General features: G+C 40.7%; 1 protein-coding gene across 6 annotated transcripts in view; it reads right to left on the reverse strand.

Moving 5' to 3' along the window:
• Positions 1–23,352, reverse strand: part of Septin10 (septin 10) — an 85,587-nt gene that overhangs the window by 22,477 nt on the left and 39,758 nt on the right. For 3 of the 6 annotated variants that reach the window (XM_037200109.1, XM_037200108.1, XM_037200111.1), the window contains 3 exons: positions 22,606–22,774; positions 16,138–16,270; positions 11,244–11,431 (listed from right to left, as the gene is read on the reverse strand). In XM_037200109.1, coding sequence (XP_037056004.1) covers positions 11,244–11,431; positions 16,138–16,270; positions 22,606–22,774 — 490 coding nt within the window. Of the gene's footprint in view, positions 1–8,650; positions 9,543–11,243; positions 11,432–16,137; positions 16,271–21,075; positions 21,091–22,605; positions 22,775–23,352 lie in introns of those variants that run through there. The other 3 variants (XM_037200107.1, XM_037200106.1, XM_037200110.1) reach the window with 2 other exon arrangements.

Below are 23,352 nucleotides of genomic sequence, written 5' to 3' on the forward strand. Positions count from 1 at the left end.
ACTGACTGCTCTTCCAGAGGTCCTGAGTTCAATTCCCAGCAACCACATGGTGGCTCACAACCATCTGCAATGAGATCTGTCGCCCTCTTCTGTATACATAATAAATAAATAAATCTTAAAAAAAAGGGGGGGAGTTTAGAATATTATTTTAAGGTGTATTACTTTTGTTTATGTTGTATTTGTTTAACTCTGTGATGCTGTGTTACTTTGCCTGTGTAAAACACCTGATGGTCTAATAAAGAACTGAATGGCCAACAGCAAGGCAGGAGAGAGAAATAGGTGGGGCTGGCAGGCAGAGAGAATATATAGAAAGAGAAATCTGGGAGGAAAAAAGAAGTAGTCAGAGAAGGAGGAAGACTCCAGGGGACAGCAAGTCACAGAGTAAGAGTAAGATATACAGAAGTAATAGAATGGGAAATGTCCAGAGGGAAAAGACAGATGGATTAAGTTAAGAAAAGCTGGCTAGAAACAAGAAAGCTAAGGCCGGGCATTAATAATAAAGTGTGCGATTTATTTGGGAGCTGGGTGGCGGGCCCCCCAAAAGAGCAAAAACAACAACATTCAGGTGTGGATTTCTATTTGTTTCTACACATGTAAAGAGCCAACCATCCACGTTCACAGCAAGGAGGTACACTGCTCCACCATTCCCCAACATTTCAAGGGCATTTTAAAGCCACCCCAGATGACCTGGCAACCACGGGCGGTTGCTTTTTGTTTTGAGGGAAGTATCCACTAAACCTATTGTGTCAAAAACCAAAAACAAAAGACACGAAAGTAAGATGGAAACTTGGTGAGAACGGGGCGGTGGCACAGGTGGGAGGATAAGCAGGGACGAGACACCCCGAGTGTATTATATTCTAACAACAAAACTGGGTGCTACCGCATGCAAGATTATGGAGAGACTAGACGACTTTATCAGAGACAGGAGTGCAAAATGGTTCAACCATGTAGCGGTTGGTCATTGTGGTTGCCTGAATTTCGGCAGACTGTGAAAAAGAAGATGCTACTTATACAATTAAACAGGTCCTGGAAGGAAAATATGCTTTTGAGCTCTTGAGTACATTTCTAGGACTTGGATTACTGGGGGACAAGTAGAACAAAATCCCACTAAAAACTCCAAATCTCCAGAACTTACGAATGAAATTACAAGGCCAAGGAGAATTGGAGCTGATAAAGGACACTGACCAGGTATCCCAACATAACAGAAGGGTCTTGGAGAGGGAAAGGAAGAGAGAAAAGTAAGATTCATACCATGATATAACCTGTTCAGCTGGCTTTCGGGATATAGAGAGAATAAAGGTCAAGGAATGCAGGAGCCTCTGGAAGCTGGAAAGGCAAGGCAAGGGATTCTTCCTCAGCTCCCACGGAGCACACACAACCTTGCTGACACTGGTCCCAGCACAGTGAGACCCACTGTCCAAGTGATGAGCTCCTACTGGTTGGTTCAGAGTTCCATAATGTTTCAAGCTACTGTTTGTGATGACTTGTTATACCCAGAAACAAACCCAACCCCAAACCCACAAACATAAAGAAACTATAAAACAAACAAACATACATCACAAAACACCCCACAAACACAAAACTTTGGTAGAGATAAGTGACTGGCAACCTTTTGCTACATGGTTGAACCATTTGGCACTCCTGTCTCTATCATGGTCGTCCAGTCTCTCCAAAACCTTGCATTCGGCAGCACCCAGTTGTGTTGTTTATATTCTGGAGTTAATTTCTTTTTCTGTTTTTTGCATTGTTGTTAACTCAATCCAGAGTCTTCTTGGGCATGATTGTTACCAGTGACCTTGGTCCAAAACAAGCATTTATGGGTTCCTGGTGTCTGGTATAAGTAATTAAATAAATACACACAAATAGTAAAGCAGTGAGAGTTGGGGAGGGGGGTTGGGGAGGAAGCTTTTTTTTCTAGAAATGAAGCAAAAGTACAAATGAAAATGTACTTCAAAAAAAAAAAACAAGATAACTGAGCTGGAATACTCAAGAGACTTCAGATACTGCTCAGGGCTTCCTCTTTAAGTCCAAGTGGAGGAGTTAGATGCCAAGGGCCAGATGTGTGATCTTCTATTCAATTGAGGCTAGGGCTATATAAGACAAGTCTTAAATGGTATTATTAATAAAAAAAAAAAAAACCAGAGCCAGATATTGGAATAAAAACTGAAAGATCAGAGGAATGGGACAAGCCACAACCAACCTCACCTTACCAACTCCTCAGCCTCCAGAGAGAGCTACTTCCTGTATACTCACGCCTATATACCTTTCTGTGCCCTGCCATCTCACTTCCTCTCTCTGCCCAGCTCTATCACTTCCTGTCTGTCTGTACAGACCTCCACACCTCTATGGTTAACTACTGCTGGGATTAAAGGTATGTGCCACCACTCTGGCTCTGTCCCCAGTGAGGCCTTGAACTCACAGAGATTCAGATGGATCTCTGCCTCCCAAATGCTAGGATTAAAGGTGTGTGCTACCACTGCCTGACCTCTGTGTTTAATATAGTAGCTGGCTTTTTCCTCTGATCCCCCAGATAAGCTTTATTGGGGTGCACAAATAAAATATCACCACAGGGTTAATTAAACGTTAGTTCACTGGGTCATCCTTTCTCATGATGTTAGCTAGCTTGTGGCTTAATTTGACACAGGCTAGTCATTTGAGAGAAGGTAACCTCAATTGAGAAGTGTTTCCATAAAACCTGCCTGGAGGCAAGCCTGTGGGGTATTTTGTTGATTGGTAGTTGATGACAGAGGTGCTACCCATAGGCAAGTAGTCTTGGACGGTCTAAGACAGCAGGCTGAGCAAGCCAGGAGGCACAGGTCTGTGCGCAGTGTTCCGCCATGGCTTGTTCCAGCTCCTGCCTCCAGGTTCCTGCCCTGTCTTCCCTCAATGATGGGCTTATAAACTACAAGGTTAAATAAGCTCTTTCCTCTCCAAGTTGCCTTTGGTCATGGTGTTTTATCACCAAAATAGAAACCTTAACTAGGAAGCTTGTTGATACATCTGATTTTAATAATGTGCACAGACACCAATAGGCATAAGATGATAAAAAGGATTTATTCCCTAGAAGTTAATTCAAAGGGCATAGGCTGTCTTTTACTGAACACATATCCAAAAACCAGTTCAAGATGGACTGGCCCATTTTCCTAGTTTCAGGACTCGTTTGGTCACAAGAGGTGAATTACCATGGGGCTGCTAAGGAGGAGCAATTTATTACATGGTTTAGACCAGTGTTTGTGCAGCCTGATGCAGGCGGGGGTTCCAGAGTGCTAAGTGCTGTGCTAGGATGGGTGTGTGGACACAGGCCGCCGGAGCCCGGGCTGCCAAGCTTCCCCTAGGCTTCCCCATCTCGCATCTGCCCCGGAGCCGCATCTCAACCCTACTGTGTGCTTTCAATTTGACATCGACGCGTTTTTTTTTTCTTGCTTGCTCATTCTTCCCATAGGTTCCTAAATCTTTTAAAACAAGAACTTGACTTTTTCTATCTCAATTCTTAATCTATTATTTTTCTTTCGGTTTATTTTTTTCTTCTTTAAATGAATTGGTTTTTCAGCCATTCCCTTACTCCATGTCCTCAAGACTATAAACTTCACTCTAAAGATGGTTTTGGCTTCCCCTTAAGTTATAGATTCACATTATCATTCAGTTCAAAATATTTTAATACCCCTTTCTTCTCCCATCTACACTTATTTAGAAGTGCATTTCTTTTCATCCATATAAAACCCCTGCTACCTTTTTATTGGTGTTTTATTGAATTATAACCGGAGAACATAATCTGTGTCAGTCATTCCTTTGAAGACTCTGAGGCTCGCCTTCCGTCCAAGCACATGATGCAGCCTTCACTTCCTCGCCCATGTTGGGGTGGGCTTCGTGTCACTTGCTCCTCCATGTATTCAAAGTTGTTCATGTCTCCCCAGGGAAAGTCACAAAATGAATGTTTTTTATTTTAATCTCCCCCAATTTTACTAATTTCTAGTCTTCCTAATCTCTCATCTATAAGAGGTATGCTGAAAATCTCCCACTACCATCTACAATTCAATGTGTAGTTCTCCAAATACCTGATATTTCCACAGGAAAACCTAAAAATTAACTAACTAAATAAATAAATATAAATATAAATAGAACCACAAAAGGCCATCTTGAGCAGAAACAACAAAGTTGGACTCATCACAAATACTAGACTCCAAAACTTAAAACAAAAACAGATTAATGGAGCCGGGCGGTGGTGGCGCACGCCTTTAATCCCAGCACTCGGGAGGCAGAGCCAGGCGGATCTCTGTGAGTTCAAGGCCAGCCTGGGCTACCAAGTGACTTCCAGGAAAAGGCGCAAAGCTACACAGAGAAACCCTGTCTGGGGGGGGGGGGGGGGAAGGAACAGACTAATGGAGCATAATAAAGAAAACAGAAATAACTCAGGTCATTACAGACAACTGATTTTTTTTTTTTAATTTTAAACAAAAGCAGCAAGAATAACTACTGGAGAAGAGACTGTCTCTTCAAAAAATGTCTCTGCAGAGGCAGCCGAGTGGCACAGGGGTGTAAGGAAGGGGCTTGTCACCGAGCCCGACATTCTGAGCTCCATCTCTGGTCACAACACCATGGAAGAGAACTGACTTCCATAAGCTGTCCCGACCTCCACAGTCACCTCAGCACGTGCCCACCACCCCTCACACACATAAGCAGTTTTTTTCAAATAGTGTTGGGAAAACTCGGAATCTGCATGGAAAGAAAAATCCTAGGTGCCTATCACTCACTAAATATATATATATGAGGAGGATTAGAATGGATTAAATTTTACTTGGGAGTTCTTCCTTTGTACTCTTGCTTGCTCAGCTAATCCCCCTTCTCCTTATCTTGAGAAAACAGACACTTAGGGAAAAGCTGCTTTACCTTTATCAATTGCACTTGTTTAAAACTGCTGCTGCAGAGAACGCGGGCAGATTTTAATGGACAAGACTAAAACTCTTTTCAGCCTATAAAACTGTGAGAACTGAGGCTTGGGCCCAGTTCCTTGGAGTGGATGACACCTGACTTCTCCAACTCTGGGTAGTGCATGCTCATTTTCCTGCCTGTTCACTTTCTAACAATATAAAAATCAACTAAAAAATGGAAAAAAAATGACTAAACCTGAAACACGAAACCATCAGAAGAAATTACATGGAATCAGTTCAGGGCATCGGTCTGAGCAAAGACGGTCTGGATAAGATACCAAAAGCACAGACAGCAAAAGGAAAAATGTACTAACTGGATTATGCCAAACTAAAGAGCTTTAACAGAGCAAATGAAACAGATGGAAGAGAACTATAGAACAAGAGAAAGTATATTTCTACCCTTGTTTAAGGTAGCATGTTTATGTAAATTATTTAAATTGTAATGAAAAATTAAAAAATATAGATTAATAATTAGTCTTCTATGATAGTCAAACTTATAGTCATGATAAATTTTCTAGGTATGCATACATATATTTCAGATAGATAGGTAATCTTCAAACACTTGAAAGACCTACAGAATATGGCATTTAAAATGTTTTAAGAACTCTGACTTTCTGGACAATGAGACACGACTATTCCTGGCAGCACCAACTTACTTCAAAGAGAAAGATGGGCATCGAAGACACTCCATATGGAGTTTATCTTCTTCTTGGCAAAAATAGTCATTTGGGCAAGATACTGTTCTTACCTGGACTGCTTGATGAAATGTTGTATTGACCGGGCATGCAGGACCCATAGGAAGGTGACCACTGAACTTTGCAAGGCAAAATGGTCCTTGAGGCTCCTGCTTTGCAGAAGAAACTGCCAGACATTGTAAAAGGACACAGAAGTGACTGAAAGACTCTAGGCCTATGGGCTGAAGAAGGATGCCCCAAAGTTGTAGAGGAATTTTGGATGACTATCCAGGAAGGCAGCTGTCTCTGTCATTCTAGATTTTTGAAAGTTGATTACTGTAGGGAAAAGGGGCTGGCTAAAGAAACCCACCCTGACCCTGGAGCCCAGAATTAGGGAAGGATGGCTCAGATAAGGCCAGTGAGAGAAACACAGTTTAGCTCAGATCAGAGCCATCTCTACCCCTGTCCAACTGACTTGTGAAAACAACCAATCACAGAGCAGGACAGCAGAATCCTGGCCCTAGGGCCCCAGGACCAGGGAAAGAAACACAGTCTGTGTTTGGGACCTGAGCCAGAGAAGTGAACATTTTATCTCCAAACTCAGAACCCAGGAAATATGCCCTGACTCTGAGACTAGTACCAAAATAACACTCTTGGCCCCTAGAATCAGAGTCAGTGAAAGAAATGTGCCCTGGCCTTAGAGGTAGTATCAAAAAGCCAAGAAAGGCCAATAAAAGAAACACAGTTTGGCCCTGAAATCAGGGCCATCTCTACCCCTTGCTCACAAAACTGGCCAATCCCTGGGCAGAAAATAAACTAAGCAATCACAGTTGACTCCGCCCCCTAGACATCCTATATAAACCACCCTGCCCAGTCAGTTGTGAGCTGATCTCTCCACCCTGGTAGAGGCAGCTACTTTCCTGGACTCCTCCTTCCCAAATAAACTCTTTCTCAAAAGAGTTTTGGGTGAAGACCTTCATTCACTGGTGCACAGAAGAACCTTGCTGGGACATCCCATAGTGGACTGAGCAAGAGAGAGCTGGTAACACTGAGCTGGAGATTGTGGCTCTCCAGGAGAGCAGGATTGCTGTGTCCTGTGGGAAGACCATACCCCATCACACCAGGTATATCCTGACTTTCCCAAAGAGTCAGGATACCCTTCCTTGCTGAAGCAGTTCCAGGCCTACCTCTCCCGAGAAGTCAGAAAAATTTCCTTTCCAAGGTTGGGCTGTTTCTTTGTAGTTCCAGCCATCAGAGCTATGCTAAACAGCTCCAGGTGTCCGGAACACCTTCAGGGCAGAGCTCTTGTTCTAAGTAGCTCGAGGTGTCCAGGATACCTCGCCCTCTAGGGCTGAACTGTCTCCTTGCAGTTTCAGCCATCAATTTACTATCATTTTGGTGCTGAGACCTGGGACACCAAACCCAGAGTTTGTGCAGTTTACTTACACTTACAATGCACTTCCTCCTTACTTAGATAATATTGTATCCTTCTGAGGTCTTTGATGTTGTTGAAGACTAGATAGTTATAATTTCCTTAGTTATGATAAAACATAAATTAGATATGAAACTTTAGAATCACAAATATAGGATATATAGAATATTTTCTTTAATTTACAAAATACAAATAGACTAAATATTGTAACCGCAATTCTTGCTTGATAACTGTTTGTTATATGTAATTTTATTATGTTAAAGTTAAACCCTTCCTTTTTGATTAGAAAGAAAAGGGGGGGTTCTGTGGGATTTTCTGTATGCTGTGAATGTGTTGCTCTGATTGGTTGATAAATAAAATGCTGATTGCCCAGTAGCCAGGTAGGAAGTAGAGGCAGAACAAGCAAACAGGATTTCTGGGAAGGAGAAACAGAACTGAGGGGAAGACGCCAGCCTGCTGTCCAGGGAGCAGCATGTAATGGCACACAGGTAATGCCGAAGAACGTGGCAACATAGAGATTAACAGAAATGGGCTGAGATTAAGTGTGAGAGCTAGTCAGTGGTAGGCCTGAGCTAATGGCCAAGCAGTTTTAATTAATATAAGCCTCTGTGTGTTTACTTGGGTCTGAGTGGCTGCAGACTGGGCCAAAAACAGTATCAGAGGTAAAAAACACTCTATAGTAAAAGAAAAATCCAATTATAAAATGGACAAACAAAATGAATACACAGATCTCAAAGCAATATAAATGACCAGCAAATATATAAAAATTGTCTCACAGTGAGATCTCATCCCAGTTAGAATGGTGATTTTAACATTTTAAAAATGTTAGCAAAGACACAGGTAGTTTACAATGATAATCATCAAATAAATAAATAATAAATGTTGATAAAGATGTAGAGAAAGAATAACTTTCGTACACCATTGGTGAAAATATAAATGAGTATGATTATGAGAACAACTTCCTAAAAACAATAGAAATGGAACTATATTATGATCTGGTAGTTCCACTCCTAGGAATATAACCACTAGAAATGAAATCAGTACATCAAAGAGACAAGTTTAGTGCAGCATTGTTCACAACACTCTAGATGTAGACTAGCCAGAAGCCTATCCATGGATGATAAGAAAGGACAATGCAGTACAGACAGACACAATGGGATGCTATTCAGTCATAATAGTGACAGCTTATCACCTTTATAACCAAGGAGGAGCAAAGGGTCATTATAAATCAAGCACAGAAAGACAAATATAGCATGTTCTTTCTCACATGTGAAGCTAAAAGATTTGGTCTCAGAAGAGTAAGAAAAGAACAGTAACTAGTAGAGGCCGAGAAGGATATAGGGAAGGTGGGGATGCAAAGTATAGGTACAGGGGTAAAACTGGATAGGACAAATTTTCTAATAGTCTACAATACAGTATAATAAGTATGGCTGATAAAAATATATACATTTAATAGAGAGGACTCTAAATGTTCTCTACACAAAACGGCTATTTAGTTGATGAGTATGCCAATTACCTTGATTTGATCACACATATTGTAGGAAAGAAATGAAATATCATGTTCTACTGTTAAAAAAATTTAATCATATTTAAACACATTTTAGGAAATATGTAGATTTGTCAAGAATATCAATTTTATTCAGAATACAGAATATTCAAGTACAAAAGAATGAAAACATATATACGTGTAACCATTAGAAAAGATAAAACATTGTTCTAGGACTATTAAGGCACTGAATGCAAATGTCTCCTGAAATACAAAGTATCAAGTTTTAATATATTTAAGATTCATATACTCTAATACAATTTTCAGCTTTCTTATTCTTTCAACTTTCTTAGTCCCTTGAAAGGCAGCATTTTAAAAAATATTTATGATATCTTAAAGAAAATAGTATGATAACCCAGCTTCAAATGTATGTTTTAACTTTAAAAATTGTTTGTTTTATCAAGCAATACACAACAAGGCACATTGAAGCACACAAAAGGTTACACAGTTTGACATGAAACCTCAGAATATTGCTAATTGAGTCACTGTACCAAATATTTTAAAGTTTTTTACTATTGATGTTAGCTTTAAGTTTGTAATACATTCCAAAGTATATGCCTCCAGTGTTTTCTGTTTAGTATACAACAAAAACGTATGTTCAGCTAGAATGAAAATACAAACAGATATCCATAATATGAAGGAGTTCTGTACTTCTAATGGCAATGACCCTTTGCTGTTTAGAATAACAAGCAGTCAAGTGACAATTTGGCAGCAGGGAAGTAGACCAAGATCTACAGCAAACCAGCAACTTAGAGATTCCGAACGACTGTAAATGTGTGAGAAATACACACGTTGGCTGGCAGATCAGCCTTATATGTGAAAATATTTTTCTAACTTTAGCCCTTTGCTAGATAACTGAGTCAGTGATAAGGCAAAAAGAGCAAAATCTCAAAGCATACAAATAACTTTTGATCGTGATGACCATCTGTGCTCTGGAACTCCTGTATTACATAAAATTGGAGCTGAAAAGAAAAAAAATCTTTTGAATGGAACAATTAAAAAAACATAAGAAGCAAAAATTGTCAAAAGTATTAATTTCACAAAGCTTAGAGCAAACAGCACATACAGGATATTTAGCTATGGGACTTTGAAAAAGAAAAAAATAGCAACCCACGTTGTACTGAGTATGCATCTGGAGCTCTTACAGATCTGTGCTTGGGCCAGGGATGGGATGAAGCTCAGTTGGTAAAGAACACGTAAAGCTCTGGATTAGATTCTTTAGTACAGTATAAATTCAAAAACCAGACATGCTGGCATACACTGTAATCCCAGCACTTGTAGGGAGAGGAATGACAACCACAAGTTCTGCATCTTTCTTAGCTACACAGAGTCTGTCTCAAAACAAAAGAAAAAGAAAAAAAGAAAAGAAAAAAAGAAGCTTTCGATAGAACTCAGCAGTAAGAGTGCTTCCTACCATAAGGGAAACTGTAGGCTCAATCCCAAGTATTAGGATACGAGAAAAGAAAGAAAAAGGAATCCATGGGTTTGTCTGACTTTGTAAACAATAGCATGACTCTCAAGGAGAGTGGAAGGACACTTTTATTGGGGAGATAGATATGGGAAAACTGGGGGATCTTGTTTTGTTATACTAGATTACAATGAAGGAATATTAAAGTAAAAAGAGCTCTTTTTTATTTAAAGCATGGTAAAACTAGTAATAAGTTGTATTTATAATTTATATCTTAAATCCAATACTTCAATCAAAATATATCATTATACATTCTTTCTTTCAACAAATAATTACACAAAATATAGGCACCGAGTTCACAGAGGCAGGAATCTTGTTCTGTGGGAACACATTAGAGCATTGCCCTCCTATGACAGGGGCCGGTGGAGCAGAAGACCCACAATGGAACATCCCAACAGCACAAATCATAACAGGTTTCTTGAGAGTAAAACAGTGAAGTGGACAAAGGACATTTAAAGTAGGAGGAATAAAACAAGGGACACAGAGTACTGAAGGAAACTATCAAAAAGGGAAATAAACTTATTTTCAAAAACTGGTAACTTTAACACATATCCTAACCCTTTAAGTTTGAGATTATCTCTAATTGCTACTCACACCAACCCCTTGAACTGTGGCCCTCTCTACCTTCCTCTGCGTCTTTATGTCCGTCATTGATTTCACCAGCTCTGAGTTCAAAGCACACGAGTTCCAGCTGATAGCCTGATTCCCTTATTAAAATAAAAAATTCTCACAAAAAAAATCAATTAGTAGAATTAGTCTTTTAAAATGAGCCTAAAATTAAGGTTTTATTAATAAGATATTTAATTCAGTGACTGTCCATCAAAATTTAATTTCTAGGGAAACATAAAACACAAAGTTACTCATGGTATCAGCTGTGTCCTTGAACCACGGCAGGGCTGTGAAATACCAGTCGCCTACCCACCCACCCTGCCCCACCTGACAGTCACAGCTGTGAGGTGTCTGAGTCTGTCCATTCCTTAACGCTGTAAACACTGAAGATCTTGGACATGCCAGGCACTACTCTGCCTGCTCAAAAGACAGTGAAGAACAAGGACAAGGTCTCTGCTCTGAAGCTGCTGGAGTGTTGGCAGCAGGAGGCAGACAGGGAGCAAGGAAACACAGGAAAGGAAGAGCAAACAGGCGGGAAGCCACAGGTGAGGGGCAGGGCCACAGGACAGGGTAGCAGGACTCTTACTTCTTTCGGTCCTTGTCCTTCTTAATGCTGCTACCTGTCGCCAAAAATGACTGGCTCTGGAAGAGGTCGCAGGCAGCTTTCTTCTTACAGAAAGCAATTGATTCTTCCTCCAAATTTCTTCTCTTTTCTTCAAGTTTTATCCTCTCTTGCTGGTGAATTCTTTTAAGATGCTCAAATTTGGCCTGAAGCTACAAAACAAAAGGACAGTTCCCACAGTTGGCACTATGTGGCAGCACACAGGCAGGAGTATTCTGTCTTAGCAATCCAGTACCCTCCCACCCCTAATGCAACTCATCTAGCCCACTGTCCACGGGGCCAGTAAAAGCCGTCAACTGCCATAGGAACTTTAATTAGAGAGTTCCTTTATGTGAGTGAGCCAAATACATAAAAGCCATAGCCTCAGGAACAAAACTTTTGACTGCTTGCTAACATTTTTATATCCTTGCCTTACATTTTATCCATAAAGCCTATTTAACAAAGATCCTCAAATTTATGCTCAATAAAAATAAGGAACACAAAAGTACAGAAGAAAATTACCAAGAACAACAACAAAACTCTTTTGTTACGCCACTGATTCATTTTCCCTCCCTTTACAAATGGGAATCAGGACTACCTTCTTTTCATCAGACACCCATGGGATACTTAAAAGCCAGGGGATAAAGGCACCTGGCCTCTGAACAGCATCTTAACTTCTAACAGCACACTGCAGCTAGATCCTCTCTGTAGATGAGAAAGGTAAATGAGACGTTCCCTATGACCGGGCTTTTTTTCTTCCAAGGGACAACTTCAACTTCTATAAAACCTATAAACTGGATCTCACTGCTGAAAACAGTTTGTTTTGTTTTTTCGAAACAGGGTTTCTCTGTGTAGCTATGCGCCTTTCCTGGATCTCGCTCTGTAGACCAGGCTGGCCTCGAACTCACAAAGATCCTCCTGGCTCTGCCTCCCGAGTGCTGGGATTAAAGGCGTGCGCCACCACCGCCCGGCTAAAAACAGTTTGTTTTAACAGTTACATACTTGAGACATCGATTCAAAATCCCATGGAGAATAAATGTAAGTACAACCTGGCCCTTTTATAACACCGAGACCATTAGACAATCTTAAGTCTGAAAACGTCAGAGGGTGGTTCTTCAAACACCAAGCATTTCCTCTCTGGTAGCTTTACTTTATTTCTGGGTAAAGAGACAATCAGAGAGGAGAGAGAGCTGTTTCTGTCTCCTGTCAATCCCTACTCCAGCACATAATGCAGCACACAACAGCAGCTCATCTGGTCAACTTGACGTGTGCTCTAAGGAAGACAACAGTGCCAGGTCCTGTCTAGCCCACTCCACTCCACTCCTCTTTCCTCCTTCCTTGCTCCTCCAGGAAAAAGTAACCATTTGCTATCTACTCCAAATTCTTGAGGGAAATTTATCTCTTAGAATTACAAGGTTAAAGTAGAAAGATTTTTTTGCTCTCTGTGTACTTTCTTTCCTGTTAATACAAGACGGTTCATGACCCCTGGTCACTGGAAGCTCTGCTTTCTTGGCCAGCTCTTGTTTGAATGCTAACATCTTAAAGCTCTCTAACTCATGTAAAACCAAGGGAAAATGAGGGAAGAGCCTTTACGAGAACCCAATGCCCACAGAGTCTCCCAGGACTTACAACAGACAAAAACTATACTTTTATGGATAGGTAATCTTAGATCACATTATTCCATGAATGTAATTTGGTAAATATTTTCATTTTGTTCCTTCTTAAGTGACATAAAAAGGAACCAATAAGCAGGAGAGAAAAAAAAAAACATAGAAAGGCTGTAAGTGAAAGGTTTGTGGGGAAAAAAAGGGGTTATGAAAGATGAAATTTAAAGATGGAATATGTATATGATTAAAGGTTAGGAAGATTCATGAGGTAAAAATCAACACTGATAGAGGAGCTCTACTTTAATCAAAGGAGTCCTCTTAGGATATTGACCAGCTCTTGGTAACACTTACAAAAACTGACTTAAACAAAATATGATGTTTAATCAACATAATTATACTCTCTCCCACGTTTGTTAAAAATCTGGTTTTGTCTAAGTTTTGTCTGTTACCCAAAAGTTAAAATTAGAATCTATCACCCACTCTGTAAGAGGAATGAAACATCCTCTGGGTTTCCAAACCAATGAAGGGTGAGAAGGCTGTAAGCACAGCCCAGATTTTGCTTCTTGCCAAGCCTCTAAGGTCAGTCAAGACCTAGGTGATGGAGAGGAGCCCTTCTAAAAGAGCCCTATGACTCTGTTAAGTCCCTGTCTTCATGACCAGAGAGAACAAGACGAGCCCAGAGACTGGATCTAACCAGTCACATCCTGCAGAGAGAGAATCAGGAGGGAGGGAACATCCCCTTCTAAGGGAAGCCACACGGTTAGCAAGACCCTGACCATTCTTATGGACAAAAATATCATTCAACATGTAGAGAAAAAATGACCAAAGCCAAGGGGCTCCTCTTAAGTTCCCGAGAGTAACCCCCAGAGTCTTGACTGACTTTAGCACTATAAGAGGTTAAAATTTGGCTACCTACATGGTCATAAACACACAACAGAAAATATAACCAGAAACAATAAAACAGTTCTATCAGGCCCAACCAAGATTCCTGGATATGTACAGTTCTGCCAGGACTGCCCCTGCTCAACTCCTTGTTTGGGAGCACAAGAATCTGCCTGCCCTCTTAACCTAAATATCAGCCAGTATCAGTGAGGCACAGACTCATAAATAACTTATTCATGAAGGTACAAAGCGGTGGTTTGAATAAGAAATGTTCCCCCATAGGAGTATTTAAACATTTGGTCCCCAGCTGGTGGTGCTCTTTGGGGACATTAGGGAACCTTTAGGAAGTACAGCATTGCCAGAGGAAGCATGTCACTGAGTGAGAGCTCTGACCGCCTCACCCCACTTCCAGTTCATTCTGTTTCTTGTCTGCACTGAGGATGTGATCTCTTAGCTTCCTGCTCCGGCCACCTACTACCTCACCTAGCATGATGAAGGCCACTCTGAAACCATAAGGCCAAATCAATTCCTGCTACAACTGCCTTGGTCATATTATTTTATCACAGCAACAAAAAGTAACTAAAACAACCTATGAGTTGTCAAAGTAGACTGTGAACACATGGGCCCGATTATCAAACATACCTAAATACATAGCAAACACACCAGAACAAACAAGAGTCAACACTCTCCCCTGAACTCCATGAAAGAAAGGACAGTAACGCTGACATGGTGGCGACCCTACCGACGTGTCTTCTGACACAGCGGGTATGTCAAGGGAGTGAAGAATCTCTGCTGCTTGACCGTCCTCACTGCTTGGTGCAGAGCAAAGGATTTCTAGTCAGTCACTCATCCATCTGCATTCTGTCTTTGGTAAACATCTAGAACAGGTCCTATGACACTATGTTCTGCCTGCCTTGAGCAGCTTCTGGGATCTCTAATGTCTTATCTAAGCACCTTCAGTGACTACCCCCATCCCACAGAAATGCCTCTTTGAACCCAGGGTATCTTACTGTAGCCCTTCTCGAGCTTACTCATACTCTCACTCCTATATCTATCACTGTATGCAATGTAATGTGTGATCTGAGAGTTAATACTAGTAATTGAGATTGTAATAATAAAGGACCTATGAATACCAATAGCCAGCTATCAACTGGCTAGAGATATGTCAATCAGTAAAGTGTCTGCTGTGAATGAATGAAGACCTGAGTGAATGCTCAGAACCCCGGCCTAAAGGCTGGGTGGGTGTGGTCATCCGTGCTAAGTCATCTCAGCAATGGGGAGTACAGACAGGCAGGTCCCTGGGGTTCTGATCCTACTTCAGACAAGCAAGCAAACAAACAAAATCCAAGGTGGACAGCACCCGAAGTTGACCTCTGACCTGCACACGTGTATGTGTACACACTTGCGCAAGGATACTGATGCACATAAGAAAACAGAGATACTAACTCAAAACTGAAATCATTGCTTAAGGAATGAGAAGGGAGGGGAAAAAAATCTTTCCAGGGAATTTACTAGTATTTTCTTATGACAGGGTGAGTCCCAAGGTTCTCTAGTCCAATCATAAGATCTGAATGCAAATGTAAAGAAAGTCATTTCACAGCTTTCACTTTATGGTAAATAACAATCCCAACTCCTGGAAACAACAACAGCTGCCATGAGTGACTGTCCTCTGAGCCAAATGGCCATCATCTTAGGGAGTTCAACTACAGTGCCTTGCAAAGATAAACCCAGCTGAGCTGGTTGATGATTTACATCCCTGCACAGAGGCTCTGAGTAGGCCACCAGATTCTCCCCTAAGTATCCAGCTGCTTCCACCACCCCGCAACTCTGCCCATGGCCTGGGGGAGGGCCTAGGAGGTAAGGAAAGACTAGAGCCAGGGCTCCAACTATGCTGCTACCAGGGAAGCCTTCATCCTGCTGGGTAAGGCTTTCCAGGTGCCTCTACCAGGTGGGGTAGAAGTGCCCGCCTCTCTAAGTAACCCCTCATCTAGGCTCTGTAAGGAAGCCCATAAATCCACTGGTTCCCCAGAGTGAACTTTGGCAAAATTCTGCCTCAATTTATTGTCAGTACCTTGAGAAGAGGAGTAGACATTGCTTTGTCTGCCCTAGGAAAAGTATTTTAATAAGCCACAGCTGAAATGTTTCTGGTTATAGTATTAGAATACTTCTTAGCAACCTAGTAGTTATAAGTCTTTGATAAACTGTTTCTAATGGAAGAATGTTTGCTCCAAAGACTAGAAGTTTAATTGGATTTCAGGTTGTAATTTCTTTAAAGTCTATATTTAAAGACTATATGTCATAGTTTTCAAAGGATGACTACAGTCTAATTAGCCCTCCAATTTTATAACCATCTAAAACAATAAATACAAATCACACTGAACCACATTCACCTCTCGTTCAGCTTCTTTCAAAATGGCTTCTTTCTCCTTCACTCGCTGCACAAACATCTGCTTCATCTCTTCTTCCTTCCTCTGACGTTCACCATAGAATTCGAGTCTCTTGGCTTCATAAGTCTCTTGAAGACTAAAAAGTTATTTGTGTTATTCTTATGTTAAGAAGATGATACAGCTGTTTTGCAAGACTTTATATGCCTCAAATTAGACCTGGTTTTCTCATATACCATCATTTCTGATGACCCCCGAACATGCCATTGCCTACAACTCAGATGAAAAACTTTCAGTGCTACAGCTAGTAAAGCGTACTAAGATTGACTAAAAAGAAGAAAGTGTCCTCACAACTACTCACATTTTATCCCAAACATGTTCCTTTTTCAATCTTTCTTAATTGGCATCGACCTACTAGCTGAAGTAATGAAGTCACGTGACTTACCCACTTTGCTTATCTCTGTGCACCCAGGCAGGTCAGCTTATCTATGATGCAGTCTTTCTTCCCTTTCTGCAGCTAGTGTATTCGAACCAGTGTGATCCCTGGCATTTCCATCCAACTATTTTCCCAATGATCTCTAGGCTTCTAGCTCCTCTTCTCTCTGTGTTCTTCTCATCAGCCCTGGAGTTTCCACCCAAACCACAATGCCCCTTAGCCTTTCTCCCTGAGATATATTTACACCATCTGTAGAATAAGATCACACCTCTTTTAAACAACAGGCAAACAAACAAACAAACAAAAACCCCTGCAATCCTCAATGAACAAACTGAGTCCCCTCAGGTTCTGGTCAAACCAAGTAACTCACTGTCCTTAAAACATACCTACATGCTGAGTCTTCACCTGTTTCTGACGTCACTGCCCTCTTCCCAAGCCCATTCTGCTCTGCCATTGCCTCTCTCTGGAGGCTAAGTGCAAATGCCACTTCCTCTATGAAGGCTTTCCCTTCTCAGTGTACTGGTCCTTCCAAAGAACCTCCAGAGCATTTACATCCCATTTCCCCTCGTTTTTAATAGATCAAATACTGAAAACAGGTACAGGATCTTTGGTCATCTTCGTTACCTGTCTATCCAGCAAAGCTATCTAGACACTAGTTTCTACTTAACTGTTTCTTTAGAGACAGATACTTCTCATAAGTAGAGACGATTCTAACTGAGCAGAGACTGTTCTGGAATTCTAGGGATAGCTCTCTTTGCTTACTTCTATAATTCCAGAGATACAACAATAAACCTTCCAATATGTCAAAAATGCCAAGCCTTCCCATTTGAGCTTACTGTGTGAATACCCCGAGGTTCAGCAGAGAATACAAATCCACTTTCCTGGTATGTCAGTCAGAAATTTCTACTGCACTTAAGACATTAAATATATCTGAACTTTAAAATTCATAATACTTTGGGATTCAGAGTTTTTATTAATATTCAGTAAGTTGAAGGAAAAAGAGTAAGAAATGTTGCATGATAGCTATCATGGCTGAGAGTTAAGATATGCACAGCAGGTCTTCTAAGAAGATCATATCCTAAACATTTGTAAGAACATTTTCACTAAGAACAAAACATACCACTGTGCAAAATACCCTAGGTACGACATGACTGCCTCTAATACCAAGGAGGCAGCTTACACAGATTTAGGCTTTTTGGATTTGTTTGGTCTCACTTTAAAGAAGCTCCTAAAAATATATTAGCTATTTTGACAAATTTCAGAAACTTCACTCAATTTTACAGGTAGAACTGGTAAGTCTTTAATAACATATAAGTAATAATGTCTTGACTTCTTATTAAATGACATTTGAAATAATGCTTTATTACTTTATCTATACACACACCCGGGAAGAAAATAAATGGAACTGGTGAAAAGAAAAGGCCTAAACTTTAATGACTATATACCACCAGCAACAGATGGGCCAAACAGAGCAGATTCTTCATGTCCACAGCAAGCCTGGAGACCCAGCACTGGCATTCTAATTTCCGGTGAGGAAACAGTTCAGCAAACCTAACTGACAGCTGCAAAGCTGGAAGCTGCGATGTGAACCAGCTCAGGCCTCCTGAGAGCCCACACCAGTCACACCAGAGCTGATGACCTCACACTAGTCACACCAGAGCTGATGGCCTCACACCAGTCACACCAGAGCTGATGACCTCACACCAACCACACCAGAGCTGATGACCTCACACCAGAGCTGATGACCTCACACCAACCACACCAGAGCTGATGGCCTCACACCAACCACACCAGAGCTGATGACCTCACACCAATCACACCAGAGCTGATGGCCTCACACCAATCACACCAGAGCTGATGGCCTCACACCAACCACACCAGAGCTGATGGCCTCACACCAACCACACCAGAGCTGATGGCCTCACACCAATCACACCAGAGCTGATGGCCTCACACCAACCACACCAGAGCTGATGACCTCACACCAACCACACCAGAGCTGATGGCCTCACACCAACCACACCAGAGCTGATGACCTCACACCAGTCACACCAGAGCTGATGACCTCACACCAGTCACACCAGAGCTGATGACCTCACACCAATCACACCAGAGCCGATGGCCTCAGCTGAGAGCTCAGTTGACAGAGATGTGCTGCTCCTGCATGCTTCCCATCACACCATACTTCTGACTTCCCAGGATACAGATTATGGGGCCAATTCTAATTTTACAGATCTATAGTATCATTATAAGGTGCCACAGAAACTCTTAGCAGATCTGAAGGACATGGTTAGTGCTGTGAAATACACAAACCATTGTTAAATAAACTTGAAAAGTTCCTGCTATACTGTCCCCTCTCTAGGATCAAATTAGCTGGTTGTCATTGAGTATGAAATGCCATTATTTTACGCTATCATAGATCTGACTAACTTGAAGCAAATAGGGAAAAAATCTTACATCATCAAGTCTACAAGCCTTTTCACAGAGATGTTTCTTGTACAGTTCAAATAAACATGATAAGCTTCTAAGTCTATTAAATGCACAAAGTTACTCATTTCTTCAGAGTTCCAAAAATAAAATTTCAGTACAGCTAAAATGGTTAAGAAACTCTATAGCACTATATAAATCTTCCTTTCAAAACTATGGGTCCTAGCTAGATGGGGCACATATCTGTATTCCAAGTGCCTGGGAGATAGAAGGAAGATAATATGCATTTAAGACCAGCCTGGGCTGTACAGCAAGCTCCAGTCTGTACTGCATGGTGAGACCCTATCTCAACAAACTGGGTACAGTATTTGCCTGAATTTGAGTCATCACAAAACAAGAACTACAGGTCCTAACACATTTCAGTGACAGTGATTTTGTATGAAGAGTTCACAGAAATTAATTGTGAAAACAGGCCAGATGTGACCTTATGTAAAATTATTAAACTTGGGTATTTAAATTTTCATGAAAGTATATTTTATAACTTAAATAATATAAAAATGTTAAGGCCAGATGTGATAGGGACATCTTAAATCCCAGTACTCAGTGGACAGAGGCAGGCAGGTCTTTGTGAATTCAAGGCTAGCAATGAGTTCCAGGCCAGCTAAGCTACATAGTGAATTCAAGTCTCAAAAAAAAAATTTTTAAGTGCTTATGTATATAAACAGATACATTTATTTTATTAAAACTCTAAGTTCATTCTCTACGCTTAGACCTCATGATAAGAATAGATTGGGATATCAACTATGATTTAGTATAACCATTAGAAATAAGAAGAAGATGGAAAAACGAACTGAAGAAATAAAGGGCATCCTAACAGGTCCACGTAACATTTCTTTTCATTGTTAGGTTGATATGATACAGATTTTACATGCCAAGCAAATTAAGAAGAATTGAATGGGAAAGAGTCCTCAGAAAACAGAAAGAAACTTCATGAAACTATGAACAATGAAGGCTTTCTATGTATTAGGCTACAATGAACTTCTTCTACAAACCTCATCAAATCTCACCAAATGACAAGGTACTACCAGTAGTAGTTTGCCTCAGCCTGGCCTACAAAATACAGAATCTGGTTTAGAGAAATTCCTCCCTCGTTAAGTGAGCAGCCTAGGAAGGACAGAGGCTGTCCTCACACTGGGGTCCGCTTACCCTCTCTTGTCCTCTGCCAGGAACCTCCAGGGCTGCCCTCTCCTCCTTCTGGGCTTTGTTCTGGTTTAACCATTTATTACAGCTCAAAATGCATTACTGCCCCAAGGGCATCTCTCCTAATTTTCCAGCTTAACCTAAGTCACCCACCTCATACTCTGTCTACCTTTCCTTTAGTGCACGTATCACAATTAAAATTCATTGTCCAACTGAGAATTTAATTTTGTCATCCCTTGTCTGCAAACTTGTTAACTCCAAGACAGTTGGAATTCTACAAGACACCAGCACTGAGCCCAGAGCCTTACCAATAGTAGACACTTGGGCAGAAGGTGTAGCCCAGTGGGTAGTGTGCACAGTTAGCATATATAAGAAGTGTCTGTTTATTCAAGCCACTTACTGTTTTATCAAGTATTGCTCAATATTTACTACCGAGTTATTATCTCAGCTTTACCTTCCTCTTAAGTTCCAGACTCATCCTGAATGCTTAATGAGCTGCTTAAATTTAGCATTTTCATAATTTCTTGATCATGACCCCACCACTAAATTTTCTTCCTTTCCCATCTTGCTTATGTCAGTGACCACCATTTGCCCTGTTTTTAAGGTGGCTGAAATAATTTTTAATTCATCTTTTTTTGGCATCCCATATTCAAACCAATCTTTCAATAACTCCTTAAAATTGTATAATAAATATGTTAGCATTCTTGTCCAAGCCTCTATCTTCCCATGTCTGGCCTCTTAGCTTAGTCTCTCCAAATTCACTTCTGGCTGCCTTATTCCATTATCTCATGTTCACACAAGGCCAAATACCTTCTTCACACCCCTGCCCCTGGGTACTACAAGGGCTAGGTTATGTCTGTCTGACCCATGTGCATACATACCCAGTAGATAGCATGCTGAGCAGACGGATGGCAGATAAACAATAATTACTGGTTGAAGGAACAGTTTAAAATGTAGATTCCTAGGCTTCATCCCTGGAAATTCTGACCCTGCATTTCTTAGTCATCTACAGGTGACTGATGCTGAGTCCACCAGGCAACCCGGATCTCTCTTCTTGGGATACTTCATAGCTGTCCTGTTTGCTGTCACTTGGGATCTCTGCCTTCTCAGTACACACAGACCTCTGAATTGTCCCTGAGACTTGGAAGAAATGAGAAGCAAAACCTCCTCTGGGAAACACTAGGGAAGCCAACTTGAAATGGTTAATCTTAAAGAAAGATATAATATGATCAGAAAAATCGTCAGCTTATCAGAACTATTGGCATACAGCATTAATTTGGTGGAAGGGGTTAAACACATACAATTCTTAATTTTTTATGTCAGAGAAACTAAAGCACGAATGAAATTTAAATTTAACTTCATCTATGATTAAGTCTTCCACAAGGTCAACTGAAATCTAAACAATGACTGGATATCCTCCTGCTCTTTCCTAGTGTGTTTATTTGGAGCCAGGTGTTAACAGCTAAGGGAATTAATGAATGCCAACAGTGGAATGGAAAAAGAAACCTCACTCTCAAAGAAATTCAAAATAGTGTTTATCCTAAGGACGCTTCTTTACCCATGCAGAACTGTTCTAGAGTGTTTTATCCAATCAAACTTGGTTAAGTACATAAGGAATTAGGATTCTATACATGTGTATATTCATTTAAAATTCGGGGATAGCATATAACCCCATATAAAGAAATTCTAAATACAAAAGAAAAGTTATCAAAGAAACATTAAATGGTCTAGTCATTGAACAAGGTCTTTACATCTAAAATTCTTGTAACTATAAGACACATTTTGAACTCAGACTCCCTCCAAGGAAAAGATATTAGATTTTTGGCTAAGCTTCAGTTACTCCAAATGTTCCTTCATAAAAAGATGAAGACTTGACTAATTCACTATGACTTGTGCAATAATCATTATGCTTGTATCTGTTTCTAGGCACACGCGCACACGCACACACACACACACACACACCCAACAGCGAGCAGACAGGAAGTGGGGAGAGTCTGTCAGCTATTTATATACTAAAATCACATCTTCTACTTGCTTACCTCCTTTCCCCTGTTCAGGGCCTAACACATGCTAGCACTCATAACACTGCACACAAGTCCCCACCCCACCTTTTCTTCCTTTCCATTTGAGACAAGATATTACTATACTGCCCAAGGTGGCCCTGAACTGCTTCTACAGTCCTGGCAGACCTTGCACTCGCAAGCTCCCCAAATCGCTGTATAAAAGGACTGGTTTTTCTTAGCTCCTTTAGAGTCAGGCATAATCCTCAGAATCGAGGAGAAACAGCTTACTGGCGAAGTCAAATGAGTCAGTTTCACAGATTTCACACTACATCATTCACTCTGGATACTTGAGAGAGGGTGGTCTCTTCTAAGTGCCTCTGTTCCTGCCTTCCTCCCCAGCCTCCTTACCTGAGGGGCTTTTTCTCCGGGCCCACGTCTGCAAAGCCCATTCCCTCCAGTTTGCAGCGCCTGTAAAGCTCATAGTGGCGCGTGTGGGTCTGCTCCCGCAGGTCCTCCATGTTCGTGCAGATAAGCATTTCCCGCAGCTTTACAAAGTCACAGTGATTTTCATTTTCCACTAGCCGGAGAAAAACAAGAGAAAATGCTAGCTTTTCATTCCTGGCACACAGCTAGCGCTTGTCAAATGAGCAATAAATGAACACAAATGGAATGACAAACAGCAAATGGTCAACTCTGACTAATGGCTACTATCATTACACACAGGTAACCAAGGAAGAAACTCTGAATTACAGGTAATATTATTAACAGACTGAGCGATCTGCTTCAAATACAGTAGCAAATGGATAAAAGGAAATAGCAAAGAAATATTTCCATTGCTATATGTTCCAGGTTCACTAATATTTTGTTAGTTTACCAACTCTACACTCAAGACATCTTACATAGTACTTTAAAAAGAATAAGTAACATTATTTCACTCTGAAGTAGTAAATTCTGTTAAGATCTATAATGATCAAATTCTTTTTCTACAATATTAAATTTATGAATTTATATTAAATATTATTCAAAATTAATAAATACATTGGTATGGTTATTCTATTTTTACAATTACCAAAAGACTATAAATAGCTATATTACAGTGACCAAGACTTTTAAATAAAAATTTCAAAATTTATTTATTTAGTTGAGACAGCCTTC

This window comes from Peromyscus leucopus, chromosome 16_21 (genome assembly GCF_004664715.2).
Source record: "Peromyscus leucopus breed LL Stock chromosome 16_21, UCI_PerLeu_2.1, whole genome shotgun sequence".
Taxonomy (NCBI): domain Eukaryota; kingdom Metazoa; phylum Chordata; class Mammalia; order Rodentia; family Cricetidae; genus Peromyscus; species Peromyscus leucopus.